Source organism: Linepithema humile, chromosome 4, assembly GCF_040581485.1.
Source record: "Linepithema humile isolate Giens D197 chromosome 4, Lhum_UNIL_v1.0, whole genome shotgun sequence".
NCBI lineage: Eukaryota > Metazoa > Arthropoda > Insecta > Hymenoptera > Formicidae > Linepithema > Linepithema humile.
Genome location: NC_090131.1, coordinates 20,283,195 through 20,299,909, shown reverse-complemented (window position 1 = coordinate 20,299,909; position 16,715 = coordinate 20,283,195). Strand labels below are relative to the sequence as shown.

Genomic DNA, 16,715 nt, shown 5'->3' with positions numbered 1-16,715 from the left:
CAGGGAATTAATCGCGTGAGAGTGCTCGCGGAGTGAGGCGTCGTCGTGGGCGAAAGCACTCGCTTGACAAATCGCATTGAAAATGATAGCACGCACGGCGATATCGTACTCAAGTAGGATACCCAGCAAAAGGATAACGGTTAATACCGCATATATTAACGTACGAAAATGTCGTCCGAGCGGAGAGCGGTCGAGCGTTAACGTACGATATTTACGATATCTCCCGGCAGAATTAATTGCATCGTGCTCGCTTATAGCGCCGTGGGCAAAGTCATTTGTACGAGACCGATCGAAATTGAAAACGATAACGCGGGACGATTGCGAGGATGATCGTTTGATCGTCGTGCAGTTTCTACGATTTGATTGAGCTACGGTTATTCCCGTCGCGTTAGAGCATAGCGATCGTTTCTGCCGCTCGGCCGCGCATTTTTCTCAGACGATTAATGACGCTACTACAACGTACCCTTCCCCGCGTAATTCAGTAATAAGTATCTCCGCGTAATAAACATTTCTCCATATATCTCCCGTGATTCGACCTGCAGCCCGTTAACTTCGATCTAGACGAGACAGCCACGATCCGATCGTCTCGTTATCTAACGTCGCTTGCTGATTGCAATTTATATAGACATGAACCGTTCACGATCGTTTCTGTCGACCAGCTTGGACAGAACGACATCATATTACGCCTGCGCTATGTTCTTTAATATTACCCGACAGAGTTATATAGCAACTCGTGAAAATTATTACGTACTTGGATTTATTCTATTCTGAAGACTTCCAGATTTTTAAGATTCAAAACTTTATGTTACGTGCTAATATTGAGATACCAATACTTTTTTTTTTCTTCGAAGAGCATTTTATGCCCATTATTCACGTGACAATAATGATTATATCTCACGGTATCAGAAACGTATTGTGAGAAGAAGACTATCCGCTCTGATCGTCGAACCGTCGTTCGTAAATGTGTCTGTGTGCGAAAAAACAAGTTAAAGCTGTGTAAGTATTTTAACAGCCGGTACACTGTCGATGTTTACGTGTGATCACAATTACTATTTACATTTCAGACCGAGTTCAAAATTGCGCCGAAACATTTTTGCAATATTTTTTGCGCTCCAATATCCGCGCTTTTCATAATTTTGTGTTGTTCTTGTTATTATAGAATACAGCGAACTTCTCGGCCAAGGAACGAATATGATTCTTTATGAAGGACTCACCTGATGAAGTGCCGTGGGTGGATGATGGTCCTGCCTGGGTGTGACCGCGTCGGCACCTATACCGGAATCGGGGCTGGGGAGATCAACGGTCAGGACTTTGCTGCTGCTCGACGACGTGCGTATCGCGTGTGTTGTAGCGTATGAACTCGGCACAACCTCGTACCTCGTGTACGATGCGGTCGTAGTGGAGAGCGAGGAGGTCGAGCTCGATGAAGCGAGCGGCGGCAAAGCATCGCCGGAAACGTAGACCGTCGTCGCTTCCTGATGAAGACCACTGCCCGGATTTCCCGTCGTCCCATTCCCAGTCCCGGGCGCCGACGTGGATGTATAAGCGTTCGACTGCAGCCGCGGACTGCAGGACGAGTAAGGATCGTAAGGACTGCCGTACTGCTGTACCTGTGGCATAGACATACACACGAATTGCGGTTTGGCTTTCCTTCATTCGATCGACAACACTGTCGTTATCGGCGCACCTCGAGCGTATCGCAATTCCGCGCATTTACGCGTTGCGATTGAGCAAGATCCCTGCCACGCGTGAAAATGCACAAGTGCGAATTTGAATGGTGTTATTTTGCGGCGTGTAACTCGCTGCATTGGGTTATACGTGACACAATGTTCCGACGATGATCACACATTGCAACGCGTATTTATCTGTATGTAGAAATTGTAAGCCTCAAAACAATTTTACACCAATGGACAAGCCACAAAATATAGTAGAAGCCGCTTGAAAATCGTTCATGAGTTTTTTCTACTGCGTGTGATGATATATAATCGTAGCACAAATACACTTGTTGTATACACTTGAGCATTCGTATAAAAAGATGTTATTGAATCTAAATGCAAAGGATTAAAATTTCTCACGCCAAAGTTTTGAAAAATCAAAATAAATCAGGTAACTTCGAATTATCGCGGATCTCGAAAAGCGATTAATAAAGTAGAAAGCGATCGTCCAAGTATCTCACCTGTAGCTGATGCTGATGATGATGATACATTCCCGGCGGTGTCGGGCTGTCCGGCTGTGTTTGTTTGTGTCGTTTACTGGTCTGCTGACCCCCACGCGATGAACTGAGATCCTCTGGTTCCCTCTTGACCCCGGTGATGCCGGCGCTTGAGGCGCCGTCGTGTCGCAGGGACTGCGGGCTCAACGGAAGCGGAAGGCCACCTTGCAGACTCTGACCGGGACTATGGGATGGCTGGTTGTACTGATGGAGGAAGTGGTGTAGTTCCCCTCCTCCGGCGCCTTCGCCGCCTTCCATGCGATTCGTCGAGGCGGAACCGGAGCCAGGCGCCTCCTGCACTAGCAGCTTCTGGCCCATCACACCCCTTCAACAGTGCGTGGAGAATTGACCTTCAGTTATAGCTCCTTTATACTGAGGCACACCGAGAGATCATCATCGATCCGCGCCATAAGAACGCGTGACGAATTCGCGCTATGTATAACGAGGTCGATACGGCGGGTTCATTCGCGCTGCCACGGATTACCTTTTATGGGATCCGCCATCTGGTCCTTTTCTGAACAGAAAAACTACTCAATAAAAAAGATCGGATTTTTCGCGGAGAGCGACGTAGGAGGATCACACGCGTCAATAAATCCAATGCGTACAATAAAATTTAATCTTTTTGAAATTCTTAACGATGCTGGAGATTTTTATTTCAAATATGAAATACGAGATTGGTCACTTGTACATAGTATATATTATAATTGAATCAAAGTGTTAAAAATTTATAAGCAAATTACAGTAATAAAAAAACTAATAAATAAATTTTTTTGTTAGTGAAAGTTTTATATTGCGAGATCAAATCGCTTGATTTCATAAAGAATTGTTTTATTCTAATAATGTCAACTCACTTATAATGTATTTTAAATATTGTACTTTTAACAATACAAGTTCTAACAAATTAAAGATTTCAAAAATTAAATTAAAGATCAATTGAAAGGCCAATTAAAGATTAAAAAAAAATTGAAAATATAGGTTGAGCATCAATTTTATATTAGCTATATTAATATCACGAGTGAGTGCAATATTTAATATTTTTATAATTCAAGATAATATCATATACATATGTGTTTGTGCCTATGTGTTCATTGAAATGATAATTTAATTGCCAGCTTTCAGGACAGAGACAGGTCGCGTTTTCTTTCCCCGCGTCGTCTGTTGATGAATAAAATCAGCGAGGAAAGCTAGCGTTGCATTTCCATTATACATCTCGCGCGCTGCATCTGCCGAAATAATGCGGCAATAAAATTTTCGACGCGCGCGCGAAGAAACGCGATTCGCCGATCGACCGTACCGGGAAGAATCGAGAGGATCCGCGGGTATTATGCGAAGTAGTTAACATGTTATATTTAGCATGATAATACGTATCCACAATACCGGGGACCCTTATAAACTGCCAACGCTCTCGGTGCGCGCCGCCTTTCCCCGCCGTCTCGCCCCTTTTCTCTCGCCTCTTCGTCTTTCTTTACGTCCTTGCCGCCGTGTCCTGGCATACCTTTACCAGGCTCTCTCTCTCTCTCTTACACTTCAACCCTTTTTCTCTCTAAAAAACTACATATTCCCCCTTTATCTCACTCCATCCTTCCGCACCGTCGTCGTGGTGTCTACCCTACGGTCAGATGCTTCCGTACAATGCCCTTTTTTTACACTTGATACCTGATCTCTCGTCTACCATTCTCTCTCTCTCTCTCTCTCTACTCTGTTTCTCTTTCTCTGTTCTGCCCTTTGCGACGACGAAAAGGGCGACGCCGGGAGGATGAGAGACTATTCGGCGTGGTGCGTCTCGCGTTGCTCTCGGCACACTTGTACTTGAAGAGGTGCGGATAGGCCGCGGGATCGCGACGGGCGGGACGGGGAAAGGACGGCAACGGGTAAACCTGGCCGCGCCGAAGACCGAGCACGTTCTTTCGACGAGTGAAGAGAACGCACTGTCATAGCTCGGGGCTATGGCAGCAAAGGTTCGGCCTCATGAATTCGGCTTACGTGAAATGGATCCCGCGCGAGCATTCTCCTTTCGCGATGCCTTTTCGCGAGAGCGTTTCCCGATAATGCGATGCTAATCCGGGAGAACGCGCGATGAGAAGCGAGATTCGCGTGCGCACACCTTAGAAATATGATATGTACCCCTGCAATCAGCACATACATCAGTTTGCGGATCGAATCTGAGCGACGTTTTAAGCTTTCGGAAACATTAATAGTTTTGTGCAGCTGATGCTCATGTTTTTACCTGAGAATTTTTAAGTTTGTGAAATAAAAGATTTTGTTAATTAAAAACATGTCAACATATTTCTGTCTCTTGAAAAATTTAAAAATAGTAGATATAATTTTTGTTACATTTATTCACGTTTATTTGAATTAAATTCCGATATAAAAATGCGTTGTATCCGTAATTGTAAGCCTGAGAAGGAATCTTGACACAAACTTTCGATGAAGTGCTGTTGAACAACGTGCGAGACCGAGTATTTTTTTCGCGGCTTCACGGCCGTCGAGAAGTTAAGTGCCGAATGTTAGTGGTCGGACGGCAAGGAGAGAAGAAGAAAAGCACACAAAAAGAGAGGAGAGGAGTTTAAAAACGAAGAAAGAGGGTCAATGCTCGCTTTGGGCCAGCTATTTCGTAGAACTGTCTATATGTGTGCAACCAGTTTTACGCACTGTCGACACATTCGCACAGTCACTCGAAGAATATCGAGTATGCCAATAGACAAACCGTAGATATTCAATGGCAGCTGTATCTATAGAAGTAAATTAAAATAGAAACATGATAAATGTATTATGGCTTTGTGGATAAGATACGTCACGGAAAACGATTGACGATATGTTATCACGGCTATAAATTTAGCCTTTACGAAGAAAATGTAAACTTTGCTTTGCACCTGCCATGCTCATTCATTTTTATTCCGTTATTCTGCCGCATCACTGTGCAATGCGATTGCAAAATTCTACGTAAAATATATCTGAGCGCGCTGCAAGCGCCAGAATTCAAAAAATACTGATCAACGCGGAAAGGCTGATAGCTTGCAAAGTCCAGCGTCGTAATAGCGGTGCGCTGCTTTTATCATCAATCACCATTCTGCGGAGGTTTGACACCGGCTGACCGCGGCATATTCACAGGAATTCGTAGCCGCGAACGAAACAAACGGTACAAAGAAAGCTGGCGCGCGAAGAGGAAAGCGCGCCTAGCGTAATCCGCGCGACGCCGACGATGCGTGCACCGTTTTTATCGTCTCACCTCTGCCCCCTCGGGAAACGTCAATCTCCGGCGACGAGCGGGATGGTTGGACAAGAGATCGAGAGGGAGGGGGGCCTCGTATTCTTTTTGCATCCACGTGGAAGATCCCGCCGATTACGCCGGTATCCGCGGCGCGTTATTCTTCTCCTCCCTTCCTCGCCTTCTCAAAAGAAGGGTCAATGCGCGCGAATTCGTGCCCCATGCGAGTTGATGTAGCGCATTCGCGCTACAAACGAGTAAATTACACCGGCGCCGCGTTATACAGTCTACGCGTCATTCCACCAGCGCGGCTTTTTCGCCACATCGCTCCATTGGCCGCGCGGAAGAATACGCGCTTGAAGAAGTGGATGCTGTGCGCGTTATACGCGTTAGTAACTGCGCAACGTGCGTACGCTGCGCGTACGCGAGTGTAAGAGGCAATTACGTGCTTACGGTGCAGCATTATCGACGACAAGGCACTCACACCGATGGCGAGAGACGGCGGCAGCGGCGGCCACGGCGATCGTGGCCGACGCGTGAACCCGCGGGTCGCCGGGGTCATCGCGAGGTCGCGACACGCATGGCCATTTGTACATACGTGAGCGCGCACACCAACAACCCTCTATGCCCGGGTTTGCGGTATCGCGCCAGGCCAGACTCGCGCGGGTCAGGCTAGACTCGCTTCGGAACCGGAATCGGGCATTTCTCAAACCGGAAATCGGGGCGGTATCATAGCGCGCGCGTGAGTATGGGTGAGTGCGTCATAAGCGACGAACCTGTCTGTATGTGGCACGAGGTACGAGACGAAACTCGAAAGACAGGTCCAACGAAGTGGCGCTCCGCCAGCTCTCTCGCTCGGGTCACTCCTTTGATTATTATTGTCGGTCTGCTTTTTTTTCCCGTCCCGCGTCTTTGCGGCCTGGCTTCTTGTATACTCGCGCGAGCATCTACGGCTTTTTTGCCTTTATGAGCGCACGCATGCACGCACGTCGGCACCTGTGCTTACAGCACGTGCCGCCGGAGTCGCGGTAATGTTAACGTATGCATACATATGTACGCGCTATATGGACGGACGGAGAAGAACGAATTTAGATGCGCGCGGCGTGGTCAACGACGGCTTGGCACTTCTCACGATGGCCACCGGCGGCTCTTTCCTAGCTCTTTACTTCCTAGGAGTATCGCACGATTCCCAGAACACGTTACCGTTGCTGGCTTTCGGGAATTATGAAACGTCCTTTGACCCTGGTCTTAATATCACGTGATCTCATCTACGTTTTTGTATGCACACTCTTGTAGATAGGTTTGTGCTTCCGCGTTTTATTAAATATGTATTTCATAGAAACCATTAGAAACCATTAGAAACCATTAGAAACCATTAGAAAAGGCAAAAATTGCAGCCGCAAAATAAAAAACTTTCATTATGATAAATAGCGCAATATCTTAAGAATATTTATTACAATTTGTCATAATTGATTTATGTCATTAAGATAATGAAAATTATTTCAACAAATATATAACAAGATATCACTGAATAATATATTTAAAATCTCACATTATGCGACATTCAATAAATGATAAACTCATGTATTTTAAATATCCAGTTTTGAAACATAAATATTAATACCATGAGAATGATATATTACATTGAATTTCACAAGATTTCAAGAATTATATTTTACTGTAGCGCTTTGAGAATTTACGATTCAATGATTTCTTCAGGTATCACGATGCAAATTTTCCTTCCTGCCGATCGATTCCCGATGAGTGTCCTATGAAATATTCACGCCAATCTTACGTGAGAGAAGTGCGATTTTTGCTTTTGCGCAAGGTTTCGCGAGATTCAATAATGAAGGTTCTTGCGCATCGTAAATCGCGAAACATCGCCGAATAATTACGTCCGCAAAACTCGACACCGGCTTATTATGTGCCAAACTTGACTTTCTAACTTACTGCGGTAGCCGATATTACGGAACAACCATGAAATTCGTTCCGGTTCTCAGACCTTCGTGTGTCCTCGACGCCGTCCACGCCTTCCTGTTTTGCTAATGAGACACTACGCGATCCGGTTTTCGGACCTGGTTCGCTCACGCGCCGTGAATCAACCCCTGTGAAAATGCGTCCGTTCAACGCTTTCCGACTTCCTTATTGCGACGATTTCAGAGGAGAGAGAGAGAGAGAGAGGGAAAGAGGGAATGTCGGATTTAAAGTGACCCCGCAAGGTCCGCGTTCAGGATTCCGCTAATCTCCGAGTTGTTCCCGCGGTCGAGTTGACGATTGTAAACAGAAACCCGTAAGATGATACAAAACAGACGTCGTGTTACGGCGTTTTCTAATCGTAAATTCGAGTTAACGAGATAATATTGCCGCGGGTCGGCTGTCTCGATCGAGCTATCCAGTTCTTGTAATCGAGACTTCATAGTGCCACGATGTTGTCGACATTGTAACATCGCGACGTAATTGGCAGACTAGTCGCTTCCCTTTTCCACTTATCGAGGTCATTGTTATTAGAAAGAAAATCTACTGATAAAATAAATAACTATACATCTGTAACAGCGACAAGAACTAAATCAACAAGAAATTTAAAGTCGATTTCGCGGTGGTGACAATTTTTCACAAGTTCTTAATTTTCAACGTCGAATAATTTGATAATTAAATTAATTAAATTAAGACGGTTGTCTTATATTTCTCTCTTTTAATTTTCGATATAGATAATACTTTGTTCTAACATTTGTGGTTGCACGGATACGTCCAATAATTCCGGTATTCTCTATGGTCTTCATATATTTTCTTGTTGCAGCTCATATCTCAAACCCTTAGCACGCGACTTGCTTATGTGTGATTTCCGCGATCGTGGAAAGACGCGATCCGACGCTAGCGGGAACGCGCAGAGATGAAAAGTCCCACGCGGCGAGCGCGAAACAAGAGCGTTGTTGTTCGCGTATCATGGCCCGTGCGCGACGGGCCATTATACTTCTCTATAATCGTAAATTCAAATAAACGAGAGCGCGCTCACGCGACGCTACGTGTCGGGCATAAAGCAGCGTGGCGGCGAAAACGGGGCATGGCACTCGTCGTCGCTGTCCCGCAGTTCTGGTTCTGGTTCTGGCCGGTCCGTTTCGTTTTACGACGTGACACACGGGCCCCTCGTATGCTCCGGCTCGTCAGGTAGGTCAGAGGCCACCGCCGTAGTGGTTGACGATTCGTCGTAGCGGCGACTCTCGAGCAGATCGCCGCGTAACGATAACCGGCAGAAATGAAACGCGTAATAAGAAGTAGCGACAGCTCTCGCTCGTCGCTATTCGTCGTCCGGCTGATTGCTGACCACCGTAAAGGTCCACGATCTCGAAGCCGGAAGATTTCATTATGTCTACATACGTATGTTTACAAAAGAGAAGGATGACATCGTAAGGAGGAGACGGAGAATGTGCTGGCCTTCGAGCGGTTTTGTCGACGAGTAGCTAATTAGTGGCTTCTAATTGTCGCAATTAGAAATTCGCAGTTTCATGACTTTGCATTATTTACACTGTTTCACACGGCAATGACTAGTTAGGATCTTCTAGAATATTGTGACAACGTTACGCTTTATTTTTTTCTCCGTCATAAAATTTTCGAAATATCTTTCAAATTGTTGTAGTTGTAATAAATTCCGGTTTTTTTACTTGACTTTCTCACTTGACATTTTTGTGCTTTAAAACGGCAGTAAGACAGCCACAAAGACAACAAAGAAAATCTTCCGCGATCTGTCTAATACCGAGACAAGTCAGTTGGCCTGAGTATGCACCCTCCTGGCGAGCGTTAAAGGCCACTGCCGCCTCGTTCCTAAGTAGATCTTGGCGTGACGATAACCAGGAAACGTAATAAGAAGTTGCAGCGTGCCGGCGCTCATTGCCGAGTTCATTCTTGAGTCTCTTAAAGACCGACCTCTGAGCAAGACTTCATTACGTTCCGCGCCGCGCCGCGCCGCGCTCGCGCGTACGAAAAGACGGTCGTAAAGAAAGGTCCCGGGCACGACTATTACGACCGCCGGCTCGTATTATGTGTAATATGGCGTATATGATACAGAAGCGTGGCTAACACGATATTAACTCGACTCTCGCATATCTCGGCCTTCTCTCTGCGATATCTCTCAGGTTCAATGAAAATTTATTTCGCCTCACGAAGGCGGCATTACATGTATTGCTCGTGATATTTTATTCCCCGTTTTGTACAGTGTACGATTCTGCTTCGACACCTTTAAATAATCACAACCTGTGTTTATCTCGGCAATTAAGAGGCCGCTTTTATACTCTCCGATGCTAAAACATTCATGCGTTGCTCGCCGCGGGAGAAGCATTTATCATATTGACGTTATTCATGTGCGTCTCAAGGCCGTCTGAATTTAATATGAATTAATTAGAAATTTGTTATCTTCACGTAGGGGAGAGGGGAGGGGAGGAAGGGAGAAAATTTCACTTTCGAACACACGGAGTCGTAATCACCGCCACCTATGGAAACACGTATCTTCGAGATGGAATCTACAACGCAACGGCGGAGCTGGTTCGAATTCCATTTCTCGATATGTTATGCATCCGTGCCACCACGAGGTCTCCGATGTAATGATACACTATCGCGTGTCGGGGAGAAAGAAAAACTGACAAAAAGACATTTCCTGAGTTATTCAACGAGATCGCAAAAACATGAATAGAAACGCCATCGCAGGCGGTAATATGACGTGTATCGACGTACGTGATGCATTTCTGATTGCAGCATTGGCAAAATTCCACGAAAAATGTTTCGATCATATTTTTCCATTACTAATGTGGAAAATGCGTTCGCGATAAAAAAGGTTCAAGCGCATACCGCGGAGCCTTCATTATTAACATTTTGGATGCGCGTAATTCGCGTGTGTGCATTCTTTGCGAAACGCGGCCGCCTTTCGCGATACATCGCATGACTGGCAATGAAGCAATCGATTGCAATTGAACGAAAAAGGTTCTCCTATATACCTGACCGCTGTAAGTGACAATTACTATAATTTTGAAAGGGTCACTTCCTGCCTAGTAACTGCGCACGCGATTGGTGATGATTGTTATATGTTACGTATTACAAGCGCCATCGGCGAAAATCGCGGCGTTATATGCGATAAATATAGGAACGATCGGCGAAATATGCAAAATTTGCGCGATTTATGATATCGTATATTGCGCTTCCTCGACTATTACCATAATCATAGTGCCTCTCGATGATAGCGGCGATCATTATGATTTTCAGTCGTCAAAATAGTTATGACACAAATACCTCTTTTTCATGCAACATTATAGGATAAGTATATAATCTGGATATAATACAAGTATCTATGATGTTCTAAAAAATAGAAAGAACTGTCGGATGTCGACATCTAAATTTATTATTAAAATTTATTAAAACTTATTATTATTATTATTATAAAAGTGACTTATATAAAATTGGAAATTGACGTGAAAGTTTGGAATTTGATTTTTTATGCTTTAACTCTAATTGATTCAAAAGCGTTGATATATTTATGTATTTTTATCATACAAATGCATATGCGATATTATCATAGAAAACAGTATTAAAATTTTAATTTATTTAAAGCTAAGTAAATTGTCATTTCTCAGTTTTAAATTTCAGATATTAATATTACAATAATAAACTATTTATATGAAATACTCAAGTTTAAAAAAATTAAGAATATTGATCAATCATATTTATTATATATTAATTTTTGTAAACTTGAATATTTCATGTGAATGATTTATTATTGTGATATTAATATTCGGAATTTTCTTTACAGTTGAAGGATTAAATGAACTGAATTCGAACAAAAACGTTAGAGTGCAACTGTTTGTGATTTCCTCGGCAGCATCCGTGTTTCTTCATTAAAAAATTTTTTTCACATTTCGATTGCCATCATCATCTACCTCCAAGAGGCGTCTTCATCTGTTAATTGAATCAGTGTTGCCGGACGAGCGCTATGCGCGGCGGGTATTCCCTTATATTCCGTTTTATCCCGCGGCTTCACTCCGCGGCCGTTCTCCACGTTTGGAAGGTGGATATCGCGGTTGTCGCTTATGCCCGCGGGGCGTTAAGATTAAGGCGGCGATCTCGCGGAGTGCCGGCATGTCGTCTTTTACGGCGGCGACTTGCTGTGAAACCGTACGCCGATTCTCGATGGCTTTGCGCCATCACTCCACAACCCCGTGGCGAACCTTAAGCGACCGACGGACTCCGTGCGAGTCCTGGCGGGTTATCCGCCTTCTTCGCAGACTCGGTTCTATGCTTCGTCGTTTAAAGCCTAAGGGTTGAGCCTCTCTCAAAAATTGCGTCCATAAAAGAATACATATTTCGTTAAAGAAATCAGTTTTGCGCTTGTGAATATCGGTTTTTTTCTACCTTTTAATCAAATAAAGCATTTCCAATTTGATTCTTTAAATTGTTTCATGTTTATTTGCTGTAATCTCTGCGGGCATCAATTTGACAGATCGTATGTTAATAATGTGTCAGGGAAAGATGATTGAAGATGATTACTGAAGAAATGAAAGTATCCTTGCAAAGTAATTGGTTCGTTTGTTTCTTCATGTTAAATGCGGCCCTGCTCTTATAGATTGAATGGTCTTAAAAACTCGCGGACACTTAATGGTATCCTTATGCACTTACAACAATATGGTTAATTGAACAGAATATTCTTGGTGCTTGGCTTCACAGCAGGTCTATTATGCGAATTACGACATGGCCGTTTCTCGGCATGACTGCGGCGAGTTCCGCATATTTTTCTGAGCCTTATGTTGAACATAATAACGTTATTATTTAGTACGTCCAAAGCAATCCTCCTCCAAAAAAATAAATATGCTCTAGAATCAACATTACAGAGCAGAGAAATTTATTTTTAGTTGGCAGTAAATCAAAGTCGGCTTTACAACGTAGTTCATAAAGTTTCTAAAATTAGCTCGTTCCTGAAATCGCCTTATACCGCTAAACGCTAATTAATTAGTCATGAGTGAATTCTTAGCTAGCTTAGCATTTTGACGTTTTAGAGACCCGTCTTACTTGTTTTTGCGCTATTATTACAAGACTCATTACAAAACATTGTTACCGGTAGTCGCCGTTAATAAGCCTATCTAATTTAAAATGCGCCTTAAGAAAAGCGGTAAAACGAGATCTTCATGGTTCGCTTAAGCTTTCACTATGTGACAATAAAATTCTTAAGTGCCTTGTTGGAAAAGTCGTGAGAAAACTGTGGCGCATCTTTGATGTTCCAGCAACGCTGGAAAATGATCGCCTATCGCTACGATCGCGGCTGCGAAAACTCGCAAACCAGTTTGCGCGCGAATTCGTTCCACGCGCTCGAGTGTACATTTTCTCCGAACCGTGATCATGTTTACTATTTTTTTTCCTATTTTCGCGGTCGGAGAAGCGCTTGATCCCTTCAGCGAGTGCGACACAATGAAATTGGATTAAAGTCGCGCCCTTGGTAGCTTCTCGCCGGCTTCTCGTTCTCTTTCCCCGTAGCGATGCGACGGTCGAGAGAGAAGTTTTAACGATCTACCGCCGTACAAATTGTCGAGATACTATCATCTCCCAGCGGGGAGAGAAAGGGAGTAGAAAGAAGACGCGGATAGGATGATACGACGCGAGCGAAACGAAGAGAAAGAGGGATGCTGAGAGGGCAGCGGGGGGAGAGTGAGGCAGCAGGGAGAAAGGAGGAGATGCGAGGGAAGATTAGGGCGGCATCTCCCCACGGCGAGCTCGGTAACAGAAACTGCTGTTGGTGATGTTCCTGATGCTGCGCGGCGGCAGCCGCATTTTGCCGCTGCCGCCGCGTTTCGCTGCCGCCACTTCGGGCTGCCCCCGGATCTGACACGATTCGTACGTTGAGGATTCTCAACAGTAAATTACAAAATATGCTAAGCGGCCGATATAAATCAAAAGTGGGGCCCGCGCGCGCGTCCGTGGATCCCCGAAGGGTGAGAGAGAGAAAGAGAGAGAGAGAGAGAAGGCGAGTCCTTTACCCGTTGCCTTCGTCTCCCGGATTCCACGGCGCAGGGGTAAGGGCCCTCTGCCGCGTCCTCCGTAGCCCGGCTAGGCCCCAAATACAAGAAGTGTAGACCCCCATCACGAATCGGGAACGAGGGAGAGTCGCTCTTTCTCATTCTCGTGCGGCACGCAGAACGTCGGCCGCGATGGTGCAGTTTGCAAACCGAGCAAATGGACCGGAAGACTCGTACGCGAGATATAAATAGGCTCGACTGGAGAGCAATATATCTACCCAACTAAACTCCACTAAATTGCTTCGGAATAACGCTGAAGAGAGGCGATGTAGAATCGGGAACGCTCATGGTTCCGCGCGAGAGAGAAAGAGAAAGAAAGGCCCCATTTATCGACGGCACGCTGTGCACTCATTTAAGTGCGAAAGATTTATGAAATATCGATAAACTCTCCCGAAGAATTGTGATTGCCGTTCCCTCGAAACGTAAGTATAGTCTTCGTAAATGAACAGTGCGTGGTAAGTGTTTCATTTTGTGCCTCTTTCTTGCGGCGTCAATAATGTTATAATTTAGCGGTGTTAGAAAAATATCTAACTTTGTGTCCTTAATTTTTTCTAATTAGCAAAGATGTGTTTTCATATAATTGTGTACTGTATTTCGAAGAAGGACAACACATCGTCAATATTATTTTGCGTATCTCTTTTCTCTACATTTATTTCGCAATTAAGATAAAAGATGACTTAAAATTATTTAAGAAAAATATCTCCACTCGATAAAATACGAATCGTCTAATTAACGCGTCAAACATCTCTTCATGCCGACTGATTTTACACGCGATTTTCCCGCGTAATCGGCCGCGGTAACGAATTATGCTCAACGCGAAGCACTCAATTACGTAGTCGAGACTATTAATCGAGATACGGTGAAACATGAATAGCTAATAATGCGTGCGCCCGCACGACGAGCCGCGCTGAAAGTGTTCGCTGCAACATCGGGACACGAGACTATCTGCGGATCTACGCTAATCGAGTCCTCCCGTTGCACCCGGTGCCTAGCCGTCACGCACACGCACGCTTATGGATGAACCGCGTGCTGCACTGCCGCAGCCACACCAGTGCGCTTCTAAATTAAATGCATAGAGTGAGGAAGAGCCGCGCGTGAGTGCATAAAATTACATACGCTACGTGGATGAACGGTGCGAAAGATGCTTTTACAGGGTTGCTACTAAGATCACGTATTTCTATTTTCAAGCCTGCGATAATCTAATCTCAAGTGTCTGTTTCACATAAATTATTTTAATATATAAAAATAATAATTGAGGCAATAATAATCGAAGAATTATAAAATATAAAATTTGTACGTGGGAGTAATTATAACATTTAAAAAATTAGAAATGCTTCACAAAACCGTTTTAAGGCTCTGATAATTAAAAAAAAAATAATTTTTGCTATTCCAAATTTTTAGTAAATCACTCTTTTCTCCCAAGTTTCGTAAAAGTTCCAATCAATCTTAACGGAGAATCTCAAGAACGTGAATATTCCTGAATTATTTAAATGCGCGAGAAAGGTGTGCAAAGTCTTCCTGCATTCGCGCGAGCATGATTATATTCTGTGGATCGAGCCATGGAAAATCGCGATTCTTTCCCTTGCCTCGCGTATGATTACGAAGCTTACATGCGCGGATGAGAATCTGAAATAGCGAGGTATCTCCGCGAAGCTCCGACGTGAGAATGTGTTGCGTAAAGCGTGCATAATAACGGCCGTTGTCTTCGGTTCATTTTTATCTGATATTAATGACATTTAGAAATCATATTTTATTATATTATAAAACATTTGAGAATTTAAAAGATACTTATTTTTGTGCGTCACAAATTAATAAAGAAAGTATTGATAATTTAATCTCGATAAGTATAAAACTCTAGATTATACTTTTATTTCTTGCAACTAATACACAAAATTAGTTTACCAGAAATATTCACAGTTACCGTATAATATATCATATATTATAGAACAGGTCGGAATTATTCGATTACAGGGCTATTTTTATCAAAATAAGAGACAGAGCCTATGCTCATTGATATGATTCATGGTGTGGTCAGCGGCAAGGCCAGTAGTTTTAAGATATATAGTGCGTAAGTAATGATTAATTCTAAAGTAGAATGTAAAACTGAGGTATAAATCAATACTCACGTGGACCAAAGTTCATGCGTAGGCGGTAGCTTAACATCCGCCGTCGTTTTGTCGGGCAACTTTGTCGGGTAATATTCATAGACGTAGGACGCAGCGGGATCGTCGCCGTGGCTAACCACCGCCGACACTTGGTGCTGCTGTTGGAGATTGAGCATGGCTGCGGTCGCTACCGAGAGCGGATGCTCGCAGTAGGCCCGCCAATCACCCTCCATACCCTGCACCTGCACCTGCACCGCGGCAACCCTCTTATGTACTTCCGGATCGGCGCTCTCGGCACCGCTCTGCAGGGACTGTGCCGCTGCCTCCTCCGCGCCCAGCTCCTCCTCTTCTTCCGGTTCACGCTGCCCGGATACGTAACCTGGTTGTTGCTGTTGCTGCTGCGGCTGCTGCTGTCCGTCGTCGCTGACGACGGTGCCGTTCGTATCCTCTTCGCAGCGACTGCGTCGCCTGTAATCAAACGAAACAAATCGTTTAATTGTTGAAATCACAAATAACCGACTTTAGACAGTTTTCACGCAAATCGTGAATAATGAATATTCGATTGCAATAATAAGGTAATGTGAATACATTATTTTATCTTATCTGAGAAAGTATGCAAGAAAGTATATGAGAAAGTATTATTGCTTATAAATTTATCGATACTACCGCGTTTAAATGCGGCATAAAATATAATTATCTCGTTTCTGCAGAGAGAATGCAATAACTAATTATCTCTCCAGTAAAGATATTGCAGTACGAATTGTGCCTAGCAGCAGCGTTTTATAGATCTATCAAGAAAAGGAAGCGTGTCGCTTGCGATCGACAATACTCGTCGTCGAGCGACCGATTCCCGCTGCTGACGATGACCATAAGCGTGCGACATGATGGCGTACTTCTTAGAAAAAAAAAAAAAAAAAAGATTTGCCCGAAGGTCACAGTAATGAATGTGCCACGGGGATAACAGTTAGAAATAACCAGGCTCGGTAGAATGTAATAAATTACAACGGACCCATCGAATTTATCAATTAGTGATAATCGCGATGCATAAGCCGCGCTGATGATTCCTCAATTTAGCAATGACCACCAGCGGTGGAAGTGCGTTTTGCGCGACGCATGGTTGTGCCGGTAATTTATCGCCGCCG

General features: G+C 44.2%; 1 protein-coding gene across 5 annotated transcripts in view; it reads right to left on the bottom strand.

Moving 5' to 3' along the window:
• The window catches only part of grh (grainy head), a 118,923-nt gene that overhangs the window by 17,733 nt on the left and 84,475 nt on the right, over window positions 1-16,715 (bottom strand). For all 5 annotated transcript variants that reach the window (XM_012368139.2, XM_067354509.1, XM_067354510.1 and 2 more), the window contains 3 exons: window positions 15,595-16,041; window positions 2,177-2,537; window positions 1,215-1,610 (listed from right to left, as the gene is read on the bottom strand). In XM_012368139.2, the coding sequence (XP_012223562.1) occupies window positions 1,215-1,610; window positions 2,177-2,537; window positions 15,595-16,041 (1,204 nt within the window). The remainder of the gene's footprint in view (window positions 1-1,214; window positions 1,611-2,176; window positions 2,538-15,594; window positions 16,042-16,715) is intronic.